The 20,756-nt window shown below is 30.9% G+C and overlaps 2 protein-coding genes and 1 non-coding gene across 3 annotated transcripts; 2 read left to right on the top strand and 1 right to left on the bottom strand.

Moving 5' to 3' along the window:
- Window positions 1-551: 551 nt before the first annotated feature.
- On the bottom strand, window positions 552-10,254 carry Gclc (Glutamate-cysteine ligase catalytic subunit). The gene is made up of 8 exons (XM_961256.5): window positions 9,469-10,254; window positions 5,153-5,325; window positions 4,907-5,103; window positions 4,486-4,854; window positions 1,936-2,133; window positions 1,688-1,882; window positions 1,456-1,637; window positions 552-1,405 (listed from the first exon to the last, which is right to left on the bottom strand). Exons 1-8 carry the CDS (start codon window positions 9,912-9,914, stop codon window positions 1,246-1,248), a joined length of 1,920 nt encoding a protein of 639 aa, XP_966349.1. The 5' UTR covers window positions 9,915-10,254; the 3' UTR covers window positions 552-1,245.
- A 248-nt stretch (window positions 10,255-10,502) lies between these two features.
- On the top strand, window positions 10,503-10,583 carry TRNAL-AAG (transfer RNA leucine (anticodon AAG)). Its single transcript is given in 2 exon segments — window positions 10,503-10,540; window positions 10,548-10,583. It is a non-coding gene; the product is annotated as a tRNA-Leu (tRNA).
- A 7,811-nt stretch (window positions 10,584-18,394) lies between these two features.
- On the top strand, window positions 18,395-19,340 carry LOC658829 (histidine-rich glycoprotein). Its single transcript, XM_965185.5, has 2 exons — window positions 18,395-18,547; window positions 18,595-19,340. Exons 1-2 carry the CDS (start codon window positions 18,530-18,532, stop codon window positions 19,237-19,239), a joined length of 663 nt encoding a protein of 220 aa, XP_970278.2. The 5' UTR covers window positions 18,395-18,529; the 3' UTR covers window positions 19,240-19,340.
- The last annotated feature ends 1,416 nt before the right edge of the window (window positions 19,341-20,756 follow it).

Raw genomic sequence — 20,756 nt, 5'->3', positions numbered from 1 at the left:
GCATATGCAAATTATTTAAAACAAACACTGAAATAAACGTGGGCAGATGTACAGGAGATTAATTTGAGACATGCAAAGCTCAACAAAAATATAATATTTCAGCTTGTATTTACTTCTCTCCCCATAACAATACCGTAGTTGCCGTATTTCGAAATTGTGAATGCAAAATTTCTACAAAATATCAAAATCTAAAGCTCCAGCAAATACATTTTGCTTTTCCAATGTAGATAATCTGTTTATACATATAAATTGGCCACACTCGGGCAAAGAGAAAAGTAAAGTTACTCAAAATTTGTAGTTGTAAATATTTTTATTTGATGTTACTCAGTTCTAAATTAACGAATAATACTTATAAGAATTTACTGTTATTTCTACGTTCCCTATGTTGTCAATTGTATCTATCCCCGAAGTGTAGCTAATAAATTTTTGCTTCATACAAAATTTTAAGTATTACGTAACCGATGTAAATTTTATTCTTATTCCACCTCAAGTCAAACAAAAATGAAATAGAATAAAACATGCTGCGTACAGTCGGACACAAAAAAATGATGTAAGTAAAATATTTTTTTTTATTAAAAACTTTTGACACAACAAATGATTTCATCATATAAATATTTTTCAAAAACCCTAAATGCTCTTCTTTAAATACTGACAATACAACAGAAACAACACTATACTCTGTTATGCTTTCAGATGTATTTATACTATAATCTACATAATAAAAAAAAATTGCAAAAGTTAACATTAAAACTCAATCAATAGTTACTAACGCCTGATGCGAAGCAAATACCTGACGAGGCGATAGCCGAGATTTTACAATTAACCAAGTCTGTTATTTGCAAGTTAAGTACTTTCTGTGATACTAAAGGATTATGAAAAAAAATTAGCAACAAGTTCGATGGAACTAGACCAAGATTTTAATAAGGATCATCGCGTCTGAAATTTTAATAATTTTTTTTAACACTGATCGTCATCGAAGGAACTACTACCGTAAAGGGAAAGCAAGCAATTCTTAAAAAAAAAATAGTTTTTCGGTAAACAATAGTGTAAATCGGCATTTAATACCATCACAACCGTTAAATTAGCACTTGATTTTTTCACAATCTTTAGTATCAGCAAAAATTCTGACATGACGTTAATAACTTGTCCGACGACAAAGTAATGGTGATTTTATTTTCATCATGTTTAACGTTTACCTAATTTTGCATCGAGTGTATTTTTAAGTACGGATTAACAAACGTGTTTTTAACAGTTTGACAAAGACAAAGCTGAAGGAATATTTTCCTTTGTTTTGGACATTGTAGAGTAACCCAGTAATTCGGGACAAGACAGTTCTCCAGATTGGATCCCTTTGATTGTTTGCAACAAATCGTAATTGATCTCTTCTGTTACTTTCGAATCTTTGCTGTAAAAAATGCAATTAAAAATTGAAACATGTCGAATCAATTAACTTACTTGTATGAAGGATGTTCAGTGACGAATTTACGTAACCACGAAGCTGTGGTGAGTATTTCACCTGAAGCTCGACGTTGTATAAACTTCAAATACTGTTGAATTGTACAATGAGTATCGGCATCAACATCCATTCCACTTAAATACGTATTAATTAAAGGAATCAAACCTGGAAATTCGCCGTCCTGTAACCAACATTGTAATTTAAATGAAATTAATCATTTTACAAAATTACCTTTCCGTTTATAATTTCATTAACAGTCATACAAGTGTAAACATCACAGTTTTTAGGCTCACAGTTTGTTGTACCCTTCTTACAGCACTCATTGGCTTCCGGTGGACTAATTTGAGTCGTAACTTCCTTTCGAAACCAGAATTTTTGTTCCATGCAAGCGTTCCTTTTTTGCGCGTTTTGCATATTCTCGTCCACCTGTTTAAAATAAATTTTTATTTTTTCTATTAATCATTAAAGAACCATATTACCCTGCTTATCGGAATTAGAAAGTCCAAATTGTAGGATAAAATCACACGTGTTAACAAAACTACAAAACAAACAATGGCAGCATTCTCGAAGTCGGTTATTTGGACTTCACAAGGTCTGAACTCAACCCTCCAACCAATAGTTGAGTTGGGTGGTGGCGGTTTAAAGCGCATAGTTTGCCAATTGGTCGACTGTATATTCTGCAAATAAAAATAAAAAAACTGTTATTTTTCAAGTTAAATAATCGTTAAAAGATCGAAGTTCAATTTTCTGAATTTTACTTCGTATTTTCTACAAATTTACATCAAAATATGTGGTGGTAAAATACGAATAAAAGGTCAATAAAAATAGAAAAAATAAAAGCGAAAGGCCGACACACTAGTATAAAAACTATAAATTTTGAAGTTGACCGAAATAAACTATCAAATATGGAAGTACAAAATGGAACTCCTGCTGATAAAACAGGAATTATGGAAAGTTGTGTCTCAAGAAGCAACAGAAAACCACCTGGGTTCAGAATGGAAAGGCAGGAGTAACAATGTTTATTATTGGAAGATCATCAACTGTCGCATGTAACAAAAACGGAAGGTCACTACACCCGGGAGGAAAAGATATATTTCAACATTAAACAGCGACTGTAATTGCTAAATTTATGAAATATTGCATGGAAAAAGTTAAGAAAATAAGAACATTTTTGAGAGAAAAAGAAAAATAATTAGTTTAGTTGAAGGTGGAGAATATAACATGAATCATGAAATTGAAGACATTTTTAAGAAAGAAGGAATTACACATCAAAAGACAGCTCCATACAAAATGTTGTGGCTTTTGGAAGTATATTTTGGGGTGAAGCAGTGAATACAGTAAACTATTTGGGGAACAGACTACAAAAGCAGTAAATAAAACTCCATATGAATTGTGGCATGAAAGAAAACCAAATATGAGTTACATCGAAACAATTGGTAGAACAACTTATATACGAATTCTAAAAGAAAAAAGGCAAAACTTGGGTGAAAAAACACTGAAATTAGTATTTGTTGGTTAAGAATTTATTTTGATAGAACTAGAAATAGAAATGTTAAAATTGTGGATTTGTGGAAGACACTGAGATGAAAAAAGAAAAAGTTTCATCTGTTTCACGAATTAAAGAGATTAATGAAAAAGTGGAAACAGAAATAATTTCTTCACGCATGAATAAAAAAAATTAAACCCCAAAATGCGTACGACTTTTTAGCAATATCCCTATTCAGTTTATTTATGGTTTAAAGGAAGCTTTAAAGGTTGGAATGAAAGGATTAATGACATATTTGAAAATACATATTGCATTCAAAAAGGGAACACGATATTTGTTTATACTCCAAGAAAAAAATTGAAAATTGGATTTATTTATTGATTTATTGTAATAAAATTTCACGACGATAGGACCAAGTTCCTTAAAAGGGTTTAAAAAAAGATGAGCTACAACGTTTCGTTTATATCAGGCTTTTTACGCGTTCAAATTCTTGGAAGTGAACAATAAAAGATTAAATTAACAATAACTTAATGATAAGACATGCACAAACCACCGCGTCTTGACACCAACTCAGTTGAACGAGTAAAAAGCCTGATGATGTTTATAATGTGAACGAAACATTGCAACTCGTCTTTTTATTTAAAACTTTCGTCGTGAAATTTTACAATCAATCAGTCAAGGACGTCAAAAAGTTTTCATTATTGATTGATGTTAATATTTTAATAGAAACTAAATTGAAAGAATCCAAAGAATTTAGATTTACAAATAAGAGATGAAGACAAGATTATGTTTCAAACTCATCAAGAAAGATACATTGACAAGGTATTTAAGGGTGGATTTTACAATCGTCAGATAAACTCCGGTAAGTTATTCGTGGTATAATTACTATAGTAACAACTGTTACAACAATGTGTTTTTCAAAATTTTCCCCAGGATAAAATTATCGGACGAATGTAAAATCCACCCTTAGATGAAAAATGCAAGACCTTCGAGAATCCTTACTAAAAAAAAGGATTCAAAATTGTTAAGAGATAATGAAGAATACAGAAAAGCAATTGGGTGTTTATTATACGTAACTGTCAATACATGACCAGATATTGTAGTAAGCGTTTCAATATTGAGCAGAAAAATCAGTAAACCAAATGAAACTAAATGGACTAAAGTGGGAATGATCCTCCAATATTTAAAGTTTACCAAGTCAAGAACACTCAAATTGGGAAGTGTAAAAGAAATTGAAAATACATTGGTTGGTTATGAACAGTGTGGTTAAGAAAGTTACTGATGGATTTTAGCATAAATTTTTTTGAATTAATAGTGTTTATTAATTAGAACTTCCTAAAATTATTGAAAATTTCAAAAGTTAACGAAGCCGTAAGCTACAATACGTATGAAATATGTTGTTGGATTAATTGGTTTGGAATGAATGAAAATAATAGGTTAGCTTTGAGAAGAGGAGTTACAAAGTTCGAAGTAAACATATTTTCATTGTTGATAGTTACTTCAAATTTCTTCCTATTTTCAACAAATTAACATCAATAATTACCTCAAAATGGTCGGTGTCCTCTTCATCGTTTTGGTTGATTTTTTCCGAAAACAGGGATACCGAGTCTCTAATAAAAAGATGAGCAATATGTTGAGCCAACAAATGGTCAATGTCATTATCAACCAACTGTTGGTATATTTTGGGATCGTATATCAAGGGCACATCATTGAACTTCTCGCCTTGTGGCGACAGATACGAATCAATCGAATCATAACGCGACTTTTTTATCACAAATTTATCGTTTTTGAGCGGTGCTAAACCGCGTTCTTCCTTGGTGCGACAATCAACAGAACACGAAATCACGTTCCATCGACAGTCAACATCCGTGACAAAGCCGCGGTGAAGAGGTGATGCTGCTGTTAAAGCCAACTGTAAAAACAGCATTTATCATGGATTTTTCAAATTTTGTGCGAAAAGTTACCATAATTGGGCACAGAGGTGTCAATTGGTCGTATAAAGTCCTGGCTTCTGTGATGTTGCAAGCTTGGAAAGTCAGCTGCAAACAGCAACATCCCATACCGAAGCCCATCGCGTCCATATAGACATGGTCAGGCAAAGCGGCTGAAGAGTATTTGTAGGAATCGTCCACTGGTATTTGTGTATTTTTATCCCTGTAGACTGGAATTAATAGTGTAAAAACATATTTAATGTTTCTTTAATCGTTTACTTGGTAAATTGATGGCAACTTTTTCACCACGTCTTTGACGAATGTTGCGTGACAAGGTCTTAAAACGGGGATGGCCCGAAAAAACCGCATCGTCGGGGAAAAACAACGAACGGGTGGCGCCCTCTTCCGGTGTTGGTTTAGTGGCAGGGTCGGTGAAGTTCGGACAGCCCAGTCTTAAATAATAAGAATAAAGCGCCGTTTTTTATAAAGGGAGATTCAAAAATATCCAACCAACTCATGCATGGTGGTTAAGACGTCCAGTTTAGCATAAGATTCAATATATTTTTGTTACACAACTCGATTGTTCATTAATGTATGTAGTATGTAGTTAAAGAATTCATACTACAATGTGTTTTCAAATGATTCGTATCAAATTGGTTTACATACAAAAAAAAAATTGTGCCGCTTTGCTCAATTGAATCCTCTGTCAATAAATGTCAAATGGGTCAGTTGTGAAATTTCAATTAATTTCTTTTAAAAATTTTGTTATTATGCAACTAAATTGTTACACTGTTCAAGAAAATATACTTTTATTGTCAAAGCTTATTTCCGAATTGGAGACATAATAATTTTTGATTTTACATTAGAGATTCATATACGACTAGATGAAAATCATTCTAACACACATTGTATCTATGTATTATGTAATAATAAAATATGGACACATTATTATCGAAAACATTTATCGCTTATTCTTTCATATTACTATAAGTGATAATCAGTGTTAAAAATTCGCACATATTTATTAATCGGTAATAAACAACGTGAAATCGAAACAGAAAGCCCTAAGGAAAACCATGTCTTACATTAGCCTTGAAAATGAAGCAACAAATGGTATAAATTACCTGCATTCGCGATATTCACTTTCAGGTGTTATTAGTGTTATTACAGTCAATTTGCTCAATTTTGCATTTACTGTAATTATTGCTACTTGATCATTATATTATTATATCGTACAGCACGATTTTCTCTTCAATAGAAAATCATTTTCAAGGTGAAAAAAACAAATGATAAACGATCAAAAAGATAAGTATTTATTCATTCAGAAATCTCTCCATGACTGTTACAAAAGTTAAGATGGAATTTTTCCTAGATAAGGATCGAATACAAAAACGTGAAACAACTGAGATTTAATAGACAATCAAATTAATCATGTTTTAAAAAGAGAATCTAATAATAATTACAACACTTGTTGCTAATTGCAAATCTTGTGAAATATTTTTGATACCGAAACTAAAACAACATGAAATTTTTCCTCATGTTTGTCACTTCTATAATAAAATTAAAAAATTGGACTTCAACAGACCTTGCTGATTAAGAGTAATAAAATTTTAAATAGCAAAGCGCATCTTATTTAGAGAACTCATTTCTAATTTAAAATGATGATGTTTGCATTTAATTATTTGGCTGTTTTGTCACCCAATTTCATTATTTTTGCAACACAAATAATCTACTTTGATTTTGAAATGCGCCATCAACATGGTCAACGAGAAAGGTCAATAAAGTTCAAGTTTTTTATTTAATTTTTCAATTTTTCGGCAATTAAATACTCGAGTAATTACGCCTTAAATATAAATTCAATACGCAGTTAATACAGCAATGATCTGATAAATTCATTATTTCCGTATGAATAACCACGGTACTGTTATGTAATCATAATCTCATTAAACAATCAACCAAAGCAAATTAGTACAAACAAATAGTAATTTTTACTGTTTCTAGTTAAGTTTTGAAATTTCAAGGATAAATAATTACACGGCGGGAAACTAAATCAATAATTTGAAACATTACTGTGTTTGCACTCTTTTTATTTTATTGATTGGGCGACAATCAACCATAACAAAAATACTTCATTGTAAAATGTCAATAATTGAAGCTAGAAAGCTTACAGAGAAAATTTTAACGTCAATAAATCGTGCAAAGCGTTTCACGTAACTATCACAATTTTTGCCATAAACTACAGTAGAACCTCGATCATCCGTTTCTAATCATTTTGCAATCCGTACTATGTATTTTTAATTATTCAATTTCAATTTTTTTATTAACTTTTTTAACTTCAATTATTCTTTTTCTATAGAATATAGAAAAAAAAACTAATCTATGAATAGGACGTCCCTGTTTTTTCAATAGCAGTCAAAAAAACATGGATTTTTATCAACACCTATATCCATCTACAGTTTTTGAAATAATCGCAACAAATGGAATTTTAAGTCATTATTTTCATTTTTAATTGAGTAAACTTTCGAAAAATAGGATAAAGTTATGCCATTAATTATAAAATTTCGATAAGTTGAAAATTCGATGGTACATTGACTAAGCTACTTTACACATATCCCATGTCAGTTCATGTAGAATTTTGCAACAACGCATTTGCATTTTTTAGACTGAAATGAAGCACAAAATGAGATGTTCTGGTGTTTTTTCTTTTCTTATACAGAAACAAAAATTCAAATGCGCTATTGCAAAATTCTACTATGAACTGACATAGAATATAATTCAGTATAGTTATAAGGAACCATAATTAAATATTATTGTTTTACTGGTTATTCGACAATAAAGCAGCTGTAAACTAAATAAAATATTGAAGTTTATATTGAAGAATTGTTGACCATTTTACAAGGCTCCTTGATAGATATAGGATGTGCTGATAAAAGTCACTTTAAATGTCGATGTTGTTAAGAAAATAGCGTCGTTTCATTTGAAAAAACTAAGTTTTGGCCGTTTTTTAATAACCATGTTGAATAAATCATACTGGCATTGAATTTTGATAGTTGACAATTTTTAAAATTCCCAAAGGCTCATCGAACTTTTGGTTATCGAATGCAAAAAAAATCACTTATCGCGTAGAATTCAGGGGCTGTGATATTTTAAATAAACTCTTCAAATGAAAATTTTAACAAAAAGGTTGACATATGTTAAGAAATTTAAGTGATATAAGATAAGTACCAACATCTTACTCAGTTTGAGAAAAACTATAAAAATGCAACTTCGAAATTTTTTTTGAAAAATTTCGTCTAAAATCTGTGATTTTTCTACATTTCTACTGTCAAAAAATACCTTGCCAAAACAAGGCACAGTGACCAATTAGTTCGAAAATGTGGTTAGTCATTCACTTGTTTTAATGGATCATTTTAATGAAATCGTTCTTAATCAAAAGTGAGAAGAAAATTGCCCCGATTGTTTTCAAAAAATGTAATTATCGCGAAGTTCAAAAAAATTAGGTTTGCATGAAAATGCGCTCTTTTCTCTAAATCTGTGCGTGTTTTTCAACAAAAACTTACAAATTCAAAAAAAATAGAACATGGGAAATTTTAAAATTAATTTTTCTACAATTTGTTATAGACTTAATTAATTTACAAAATTACTTCCTAAAACAATGAAGATAATTTCGAAATTTCGCCTAAAATGCGTTTTGCTAAGGATTTAAGAAAAGTTTTCACTATAAAAGTTATTACAAAGACAAGTACACTCAAAAATGATTAAGAAATGCATTATTTTGGCTTACTTTGAATCATTTAGAACTCATTTAATGCATCAAATAAATTAAAATAAGTCATTAATGCATTAGATACACAATTAAAACGAACTTCACCAAAATCAAATCTCAAGTATTACTTATATACGTAATTTGTTTTAATTTTTTGCATTTACAAGTTTCTTTCAGTTTCAGGTATTTCGTAAATATACTTGTATTGATATAAATTCATGACTTCCAATTTTATAAACGTATTATATGAACGCCAACGTGGCATTTTACTAAATTATTTTTTTATATAAGGTTGATAAAAATGTAAAATAGTTATTAATGATTAGGTCTCTCATTGAAACTATAAATTGCATTAGCTATTATTTTTTTGAACTGCATAAATTTTAATAATTTATAACAACTAATTTCGGGAAAAATGCGACGTTGGCGTTTACATAGTTTTGAAACTGCTATTATATACGTATAAACAATGATTCGATTCTGAACTAAAATATTTATCATTTCAATTATCCGGCATAAAGAGGCCAGATATTCGAGGTTCCACTGTAGTTAAATTGTTGGTTTTTATTCATCACACACACATAAAAATTGCTATCTAGGGCGTCGTTATTGATTAAAATATATGCTGAATCATAACACCAACACAAACATTTTCCTTGAAAAATTATTACAAAAATAAATAATCAAGAACAAGATCTTTCAATTGTTATCTGATCTCAACTTGGGGAAACGTATTATGATGTTGCAGAAAATAATCGCGTCTGACACACTTTTACCATTTAAATCTCAACAAAAAAGCCTGACTCATGCAATATTTGAACTTGATTACCTGGGAAAACTAGTAATGGTCATTAGGCATTCATCGGCTTTGAGCAATTGCGACGCTTCCTCCCTCCTGTGTCGCATGTTGGCTTCCACAATGTTGAAATGGGCCAACAAGCCCCCATAAGGCTTCCCAGGAGTGCCCTCAATCATGTAAGCCCCATATTCGGGCCTCCACAGCGACTTGACGGTCTCTGGGTTTTCCAGTTCTTTCTTATTCAATTCAGTTAGGATTTCATCCGCCCTTAAGCTAACTCTGGCCACTTTTTTCTCATCGTTGAACTTAACAAGAATATACTCCACCTCGTCGCCCCATTTCAAGACATCTCCTTGCCGGTCTTTCAGCCGCTTGTACAAGTTTATAAACTGGATAATGCCGTGTTGACGCACGTGTTCGGCCAATTTTTTCGTTTCTTCCCAAGTTAGAGGTGTTCCTTCAGTTAGCAAACCCATCACTTTTTTTTAATTCACCGAACTGTCACTTTATGATTTACTTTGAAACTTGTAGCATGTAATGCGTTGATGGTTTATTAGGACGTTGGTTAAAGAAAAAGTTGTTTTTTTCGCAAATTTCAAACAAAAAATGCGAGATTCTCTTTGAAGAGTCAATTTGAAACTAGGGTGACAGACAAAAACTACGCGAATTTATCAAGTGAAGTTACACGTTCTTACACAATTAGATAAGATACAGAGAAATGGGGAACTGTATATCTAATCTAAACTATTCCTTCGTTTAAATTCTGCACTAACATTGACCACTCAGTGATTAGGTTGACAGAACAACGTGACGTAGGTGACCTTGGGCACTGCGCAAGCGCACGCGATGACTTTTTAATTTTTGTTTAATTAAAGATGTCAGTGACATCTCGCGAGCAAGAATGAAATTATGGTAAAGATCTCTCTATACTTGTTTGAAATGCACTAAAAATTAAACCTAAACAAAATTAATTCTGTTCTAAATTAACTGGAATTATTTTGATGTTATTTGAATGTTTTATGAAAAAATGTTTATTTACAAAACTACAACAAATAGGCGAAGTCGGTTCGTTAGCTCAGGTGGTTAGAGCACCGCACTAAGCAGCAGCCTTGCGGAGGTCGTAGGTTCGAATCCTACATGAGCCAAACTTTTTTTTTATTGTTTTAAATAACTGTTGTTCTTTTGCACAGCAATTTATCCTATCATTTCTTTTAAAAATTATTTGATTTGTATTACAATATTATTTCTGTAATTCACGCAAGGTCATAGAGATAAAATAATTCCATCAGTTTATCTATATATGTTTATCTCGATTTTAGACAGTTTTTCCAAAAATAATTTTATTTTTAATCATTAGTAACGAGTTTTACTCAATAATTTTACTATTTTTGGTGTAAAAAAGTAAAGTATTCGACGTTTTGAAAATCGTAAAACTTGCGCAAGTTGTCAGAAGGAAATTTTAATTATGTAACCAGTGATGAAAGATTTATAATTTTTGCATCAGTTTGCTTTTTTCACCTTTGACACATTTGTGTAGAAATAAGAAAATAAATCCATAAAGTTGAAAATGTTTTATTTTGCAGTTAGGTTTCATTAACAATTAAAAGTGGGCTACAAAAAATATAAGGGAGTACGTAGATACAATCAATACTGGTCATAAAATGTTTAAAAATGCTTTATTACAACAAATAAATATTTTTAAATTGCTTCAAAATAATCTTTTCACAAGAAGTGGTTTAAAAGTCTCTTGGGTAATAATAAAAGACATCCAACCTCTAAGTCAAAGTTCCTATGACAAAAAATTGTTCTTTTCACGAAATAAAGCTCTTTGAAGTTTTTCTTGATTTAATTAGCGGCAATAGACACCTTCCAACATTAATCACACACCTGTTGATAAAAATCAACAATTTGTGTCTTATGGAATACAAAACATTAATTTAATAAGTTCCACAATAAATTAAATCCAACATTAAATTATAACTATTAGTAAATAAAAGAAATAGTAAAAATTTATTTTTAAAACAAACGTGAAATAACAAACATGTAAAAAACATTGGCAGCAGTTCTAAACAAAGTCTAAAACAATAGCTAACAAAGTATTAGGTACATAATAATTATTGTAAATGATTGTCGAAGATTCTAAAAATAAGTTACATGAATAGTTTTTTGAGATAGATATAAAATGCTTTTAGCAGGCTCATCTTATGATGCTTCAAGTTTGTTTGTCGTTTTTCTGTTAGAAAAGGTTCGAATAATTTTGTAAGTCCCCCCCCCCCCCCCAAAAAATCGAAAATCAGGAAGATTTTTAAAAAATGACCCAATTTCAAAAATTAAAAGCCTAAATTAAATCGCTTTTAATGTGGTCACGTTACTTATAAATTGACGCACTAACTCATTGGTATGTGGTAGAGAAAGGCTAACATACAGGGTGTCCGTTTTTCGAGCTCCACCATTGGTATCATACGAGGTCGGTTAAATTAGGGCAAAGTTGCGAATTTTTATGTTGAACATTTATCTGCAAGAAAATTTAATGTGTCATATTTATTTTTTGAATTATTGAAAACAAACGGAAATTTGTATTCTTCGATTTTATTTTTTCAAGCGAACATCAAAAGAACTAAACATTTTGTACTTATACGTTCTTCGGGCATTTTTTTACAAGAAATGTAAATCTGTCATTGTATTTTTCAAGGCGTTCTTGATGTCAGAGTTACAACATTCAACTTTGGGTTTTCTTATGGAAGCCATATTTGCTTTTTGTATTTTTGAAAAGGGATTTTATTCCCGATTACAACTAAGTATCACATGATATGATCTAATATCACATGCTGATCAAAATGGAGAAAAAATCATTTTTGTGAAAAGTGCTATGGAAAAAATGTCAACAATTTTGTTTTAAAACAAAGTAGATTTTAGATGTTTAATTGAATTTAAATCTGGAAGGTTCACATTTCCGCCAAGCTTACTTATTTAGAAACTAAACGACATGATACGAGTATGCTAGAAGTTAATTCTTCGCAAAACAAAACTAAACAATGTTATAAAAATTCTGCTCGCATATTTAATAAAACTGTCAAAATTAAGTTTCTTAGACAACATTTTTGACGTTTTTTCCAAAGCATTCTTTGCAAAAACACCTTTTTCTTAATTTTAATCAGCATTATTGTAATCAGAAACAAAATACTTTTCAAAAATACAATTATCAAATATGACGTCCATAAGTTGTAATCCTGAGACAAAGAGCGCTTTGGAAAATACATTATGACAGATTTAGATTTTTGTAAAAAAGTCCCTAAAGAATATCCTACTTAAAAATGTCTAGTTCTTTTGGTATTCGCTCAAAAAATAAAAACGAAAGTTACAAAAATTTGATTTTTCTCAATAATTCAAAAACTAAAAATGACACATCAAATTTTCTTTCAGATAATTGTTCAACATAAAAATGCGCAACTTTGCCCAAATTAACCGATCACCATAGTGAAGCTCAAAAAAAATTCTTTGTATTAAAATTACTGATAAATATCGAATTTTAAATAAACGCTACGTGGCAATATTGTCTAATAATCGTCATCGCAATAGAATTTAATCAACAATAAAAATAAACTATTTTCGAAATGGTTTTCTAGGAATAGTTCCCAGTGTTGGAATATTTACAAATTATGATTTTTTGATAAATTTTGATTTTTTTAATTCAAAAAACTGCTAAAGTCTGGTAGTAAATTTAATAGTATATTAAAAAACAACTTTCATAAAAGCAGTCTTAAAGCACGAATTTAGTTTCAAAAACGAGTGGCGTTAGCCACAAGTTTTCTAAAAGAATGAGTGCTTTAAGGTCTTATGAAACGAACTTTTTATACTATTTTTTGTACTTTGCCCCCTTTTTACCGTTTTTAAACAAAAAATGTTATTTTAATTGATTTAGGGATTTTTGTGACAGTTGGTCAATTTTGATAGTGAAAAATTAATCTAAATTTTCTGTTTTATCAAAGTTGTGTTAAAAATCAAGAGTTTGAATGACAATAGAGGTATGAACGCCCCCTGAAATTTGTGAAATTCGCAAAAATACAGTCCCGAATTTGCTTATTGCCAATCTAAAATGTTCGTAAAATGTTTCGTCAAATAATAATGACTATCGCACTTGATGACATTGTGTGCATCATTCTGTTAGGGAACGATTACTGTGTGAAACATAAAAACATTAAAAAAAAATGAAAAAACTGAAGAAGTTAACAAAATAAATTTGTCGCTCCAGATTTTTTATATGACTTTAGAAACAACGTACCACTGACTTGGTGCGCCGATTTTTAATGCATTTAAAATTTTTCCAAATGTCATAGTATATTCTGCACTATAGTTATATATAACCAACTTTCTTATTTTAAATTTGGACCCATATTTTTTAACATATCTTGGCAGATATTAGCTTTTTTTTAGTACACACATGTGTGCTGTGTTCAGCTTTTACTAAAAATTGTTGTTTAAAAAAATTATAATGATTTTCATCATTCAACAGATATGTTGCAAGTATAAATACTACATATACTATTTGAAAAAATATTTAGAGTATTTGCTGGTTTTTGACATAACAATAATAGCATTTTCTTATTTGACGTAATACAACTAGATTTTATTAACTTTTATTAATTTATTTGAATAATAATTTTTAGTAAAAGATATTGCACATCTTTGTATCAACAAAATTAATATCGGTTCCAGTTTAAAATGAGAAAGTTGAATATAGCCCAAAATATACTACGATATCCAGAAATAAATTAATAGCATATCAGCCAATATTACACTGAAATCCATTTAATAGTTTTAATTTTTGAAATTGGCCCATAGGAGTACTAGTAAATAAAAATTCTACAGCGGTTGTCGTTTACTAAAAATCGCCTGTATAAAAGTCCAACCAATAAAAATTCTTAAATACATCGCCCTGTATATTGCAAGTATTAAAATGCAAATTAATTTAAAACCAATTAAGCTAAACATTAAAATATTTAATGAAATAATTAATTCTTAATAAATACTATTTTTATTGTAACAATTTTACAGGAAGTGTAAATTAAGAGTTTTGATCCCCCATGATTGATATAAATGCTCACATGATGTTTACTGCTGCAAAAATGTGTTGTTTTGAGCTGAAAAACTGGTTGGCTATACGTATTTATAAATAGAACTAACTTTCTTAATTAGCGAAAAAATAAATCAAATGAATAGTTTAAATTCTTACTACAAAACTATTTCAACAAACGATGACTATATTGACCAACTCTATTATAAAATGCCTCAATAATTTCCAATTCCTTTGCTTACTGCTTTTAGCCGAAAGAGGAAGTAAAGCACTTAATTCGCAAAACTTGTTCAATCAACTTTTAAGTTTCCAAAAATTTTATACTCCAACATTAATTGCGGCAGTTATTGCTGTTGGTAACTTTCATTAAATTCTTATTTTTTTCGTTCAAAAGGTACACACAAACCCACTTTTGCACGCGTTTGAAAAAAAACTGAATTTACGAGTCTATGTAATGTAGTGTAATTGATGTGTTTGTCGATTTCCGTCTTGCACATTAATCAGTTTCAACAGTTATAAGCGATCATGAAAAATTATTTATTGCAGATATAATAACAAATTTTACTGCAATTTCATTAATCGAGTAGATTTTTAACCGGCTGGCAAATGAGCAATTAGCAATCTGATATCGTTTTATTTCAAGGGAGTTATAATACTTATAATCATTATATAATTTATATAAATCAAATCTTAATTGGTAACAAAAAGCAGTCATTATTCACCTGCTTCCACCTAAACCTATTATCTGTATCTACATTTCCGGACCCGTTACAAAAACTAAATCGCTTTATTTAATTATAAAACTATTTTATCACAAGAGCACATTTACCCAACACGGGAGATTTCTTTTTTTAAACTATTTAAATAAATTATCGCACATGCAGGAAAACACTAACCCTACTCTAAATTTGAGCGTTAATTGCGATTAATTAAAATTTCACTTTGCATCTTAAATTCCAATTGAAATATTTATTTTCCGCAATTTGACTGCGGAATGTGAATATAATTCTAAATCCAGAGTGCATATTTTAAATTCGTGACAAAACTTGGGATTTATTCTCGCTTGTAGGCATCCAAATCCAATTAATCATTAAGTTAATTCGAGCCAAAAAATAATGAATTATTCATAAATTCCTCGCGAGGCTTGAATTTGTCTAAATTTTATTTGAATAAAGCCTAACGTACTAATTTAATAATTGTACTAGAGCTATTTTTTCCACTTGGCACTTGAAAAAATCGTCGAGTTGGCTCAAAAATTATGTTATTTGTGTCTTTCTCAAGCACTGAAATGCTCGAAATGTTGTTTTTTGGCGAAATTTTGTTAGAATACAACGAAAAAGCACAAAATTAGGCAAAAATTATATCATTTCTCCTTATTTTTAAGCATTTTAGCACGCACGTTTTGTTCAGCCAGAAACCAGAAGCGCAATTATTTCGCTAAAATTAATCACAAATACGCCGAAAAGCGTAGAATTATGTCGAAAAAGCGTTATTTTTATTTGTTTTTGTAAGTACTTTTTGGAAAAATGATATAAAGGTTTTTAACTCGTGTGGTCATGACAAATTCGCATACGAAATATTGCTAAGCCATTACTTAACACACTGTATTACTTATTAGCACTTAAACACTGATTTTTCGAAGAAGTTTCAAAAATCACAAAACTGACATTACTTTACGTTGTATTTTGAAAGTGTTTCGTCTAAAGACAATTAACTATTTTTCAAAATTTCCATAAAAATTGACCGAAACATCACCGAATTTATTTTTGTACCCATAGGTAGGTATACGTTTCGATATGTGATCTTATCCAAATTTGCAAAACTTTTATTGAAAAATTACAAACAGAAAATTGTCTTCGATCGGTAAAATCTTCTTTAACCATTCATGATACTCTTAATATACTATAGAAAATTTCAAAATTGGTTTTTATAATGTCTCAGCAATACCTTCAACAACACCTTAAAAAATTGAACAATATCAAAGTGTCAATATATCTCATGTCAGTTCATAGTATAGAATTTTGCAACAGCGCATTTGAATTTATTGGAGTAAAAAATAAAGCACAAATTGAAGGCTTCTGGTGGGTTTTCTTAGCTCAAAACGTGTTGCTGGGATTTAGTTTAACACAGAAAACTTTTCTTTTACAGAAACTTTCAATTTGTGATTTAATATGAATGAACTGAAATGGGATATAGTAACATAATTAATTCCCTAGCGTTTAAACTATGTATTAATATTTTTTTTACTCAAGTAGAACTATTTCTTTTTGTCTCGACCATAAAACACCTTGTACAATTATATGCAATAATATACTTCTCCGTAATATAAATTTTGAAAATCCAGAAATTATTTTTAAAATTTCCATGCATGTTAATAGACCCTAGTCTTAACTGATGAACTATCAAAAAAAAAAAACCAAAAATATTTTTTTATTACACTGCGTAGACAAAATAGTTCCTCAACAAGTATTAAAAACTGCATTTGATGCATTAATAATGTTGGAGGCATTCTCCTTATGCTAGCCAAATTTTTCTACAAAGAAAAGTAAGCAATTTAAAAGGTGCGTCATATAGATGATGTAAGGTCTCATTTTAAAAAACTAAAAACCTATATGTATACAGCGTGTTAGAGAATGGTTTAGCAAAAATTTAAAGGTAGATAGAGAATGGCAAGACAAATCGATTAAGCAAAATTTATGTAAATCAAAAATGCAGTTTTCCCAAAAAAATCGTTCTGAAATTAAAGTTTCAAATTTTGAGAAGCACTAAACTAGAATTATATTATATTATATTATATTTTTAAATTATTGACAAAACAGCAGAGGTAAATTATCTTCTTGATCCACTATGTTATTCTTATATTTCAATGTGTGTTTTGTTATTAAATTTTATAAAAAAAAACAAAATTCTCAAATTTTTAAAACCGCTGAACTAGAATTATAAAAATTAGAGTAAATTTTAATATTATTAACAAAACCGCAAAAATAAATTACCTTCTTGATCCACTACGTTAGTCTTCTATTTCAAATTGTGTTTTGTTCTTAAATTTTACGAAAAAAAAAACAAATTTTTTTTTGTCAGGACTGGTATTGGATCCTCCCACAGATGAACACGTTAGTCATGATTTTGAAAAATTCTTAAAACGCCCATGCGCTTCCATTTTCATTTTGTTTAATAAAAAAATTAACTGCTAATAAACTACCATAAGCCACACAGTAGCTCTTAGCAGGTGTGTTAATAAAAATTTCTGAAAAACGTACGCACTTTTTGGAAAAATAATACAAGGGTTATTAACTCCTCTGATCACGACAAATTCAAATACAAAATATTGATAAGCCACTCCCTAACGCCCTGTATTTTAACTCTACTAAGAAATTGCCTATTTGATTTGCTAAACTGTCAAATCGAAGTTTAAAAAGACTTTTGATAAAACATGCATTCTATAGTTATGATGAGTTTATTGCTGCGGACGTTGAACTATCGCACATGCAGGGAAATAGCACCCTACTGTTTTGAGAATGATCTGCGATTAATTAAAATTTGACTTAAAATTTTAAATTCCAATTGAATCATTTTCAGCGAGAAACAAACACGACTTTATGAGTACGTAATATCAGTAATTTAAATACAGAGTAGGTATCTAAACTCGTGACAAAACTTGGGATTTGTTTGTTGGCATCTAAATCCAATTAATCATTAGTTAATTCGAGCGAAAAAATAATGAATTATTCATAAATTCCTCGCGCGGCTTGAATTTGTCTAAATTTTCTTTGAAACACATTTAATTAAATTTGGAGTAAGATAAGCGTTATTGCGGCAGTTATTCTCAAGTCTTATCATTACACCTTTCTCCCAAGTGCAAGTCAAGTCGACCAAATCACTAATTAAACGCCGCTAAGCGCAATCAATGAGAGAAAATCAGTTGAGTGAACATTTTTGGATCAAAATCCAGCGGTATAAAAGCAGAACGGCACCTTGGAGGAGTACCAGTGCTCTGATTGGGTTAGGGGAGAGACCATGGCACGACCGGCGTTGGTAAGTCGCCTATTGTACCATCCAAACACCCATAACCCTTTTTCCAGATAACCATAGCGCTCGCAATCATCCAAACTTCCTCAAGCGAATTTGCCCACCCATACACCGAGGCCCATTTCCACAAACAACCATCGGTGGTCTACGTCCCGGTGTGCACCCCCGAGTGCCTCAAATCAACCCATCACCAGTCCCATTTCACGCCCAACAATTACCACCAACTGGAGACCCATCAATCGCATTTCACACCCATTGCCGCGGAACAGGCAAATTACCACCATCTGGAGGGCCACCAAGCCCATCACGGGGATTCGGGAAGTGCGTCCGTTTACCAGCAAAGCGACCATCATGGGTCGCAGCACGAGCACTCCATCCACCATCATGGGTCAGGGGAGAGCCACCAAGTGTTCAAACAGGAGCACCAGCACCTGGACGAGGGGCACCATTACGACCATGAACACCACCACCACCACGAAAAGGATAAAAACATCAACTACAAGTTCGAATATTCGGTCAACGACCACAAGACCGGGGACGTAAAGCACCAGAAGGAGGAGCGCAAAGGGGATGCAGTCAATGGGGAGTACTCCCTGCTGGAGGAGGATGGGAATGTGCGTACCGTGAAATATTTCGCCGATTGGAAGTCGGGCTTCCACGCCCAAGTGCACAATTCGAAGCCGAGGGCGCACGGCTGATTTAACACACTTCATTATTAATCGTATTCCTAGTCTCTTGTATTTTGTGTAATCGTACAAATCGAATGTGATAATGTGTTTTTAATAAAAACTTGTAAAAAGCTCGCTTTTAATTCCCGCTCAATTAATGACAAGTTTATTTATTTGCATCGGTTTAATGACACATAAAAAGTTTTGTATGGGAGAAAGTGAAGTAATAAATACGTAATCGTAACGCTGAAGTGATAGAAAGTAATCCATAATCAAGAGATAAATTAAAATCGGATGCCATTAACTTCCTATTTGGATCGAGGGGCAAAAACGTGATTTTGCGCGTGCTTTGTAATTACAAGTTTCTAATAAACCAGAGGCGAGAAAAGAAAGCACATTTAAATATTCCGCCCGAAAAAAATCATGTGAACTTATGTAATTTTTAAAGGTTTTAATTAACACGACAAATTGGTAATCAAGACGCTATAAATTTATTAAGTAATGACTGTTGACAGTGTTAATTGTTGCACTTTTGGCGGAACTAATAAATATGGGAATATTACACCCACGCAGTTAAAATTGAACAAGAATATTAAGAGCTCGTTTAAAATATTTGCATCGTAAACAACGGCGTTTCCCTCCTGCGAGACTACTTCCGCGGGAGATAAAAGCAAAGCTTAGGTAATGATCTACTTCCCACTCTCAAATCAACGAGGAATAATTTGTCTCATTTAAATTAAACCATTTTTCACCATTAGCAGTCGGTAAAGGTTAACGTTAAGTAAACTCTTGTTTAATAAAAAAAACTCTAAACTTCAAGGAGCAAAATGTTAAATTCGAGTTATAGAAAAATTACACACAGTAGTTTTTCTATAAAAACGATACCTAGCATGAGTAATCTACAGGTAGTCCAGCTCAGCTCCCGTCAACTATAGATAAGTCCTTAAGTTATTATTAAAGTTGGAGTTTTGATATTTTTATCAAATACTCTAGTGCACACTTCAGGAAAATTTTTTTGGCTATACAGTGTCCCAAAAAAGTATGACGTCATAATCATGATTTTTTTAATGACACGCTATTATTTTTTTGTGCTCATTATGATACTTTTTTTAGCTTCTTACATGTCTTTAAAGTTTTTTCAAATCGGTTTAGGGATTACTGTTGACAAAAATAAAAACCAAAACAATCGGTTTTAAACATTAGTTTAAGAAATGTTTGAAGACATTTTTACTACGAAAGTGTTAAACAAGATTTAACAAACTTATAAAGTAAGTTTGGTTGATTTTTAAATTACTACAGGATATTTACAATGTATTTCCAAACTTTTTAAATTTTAGAGCTTTTTATTTTGCTTATTTCAAATGGCAATCCCAGTGTGTTTATCAAAACGATCAACTTTTTATAACTTAAATCCTAACACATTCGGTGTTACTTGATTGAAAATATTTGAATTTTTTGGAGTGAAAAATAAAGCACAAATTGAGAATTTCTGTATAAGAAAAACATGGTGCGTTAAACTAAATCCCAGCGAGACACACTTTGAGCTA

This window comes from Tribolium castaneum, chromosome 5 (assembly GCF_031307605.1).
Source record: "Tribolium castaneum strain GA2 chromosome 5, icTriCast1.1, whole genome shotgun sequence".
NCBI lineage: Eukaryota > Metazoa > Arthropoda > Insecta > Coleoptera > Tenebrionidae > Tribolium > Tribolium castaneum.
The sequence above is the reverse complement of the archived record's forward strand: the minus strand, read 5'-3'. Positions and strand labels throughout refer to the sequence as shown.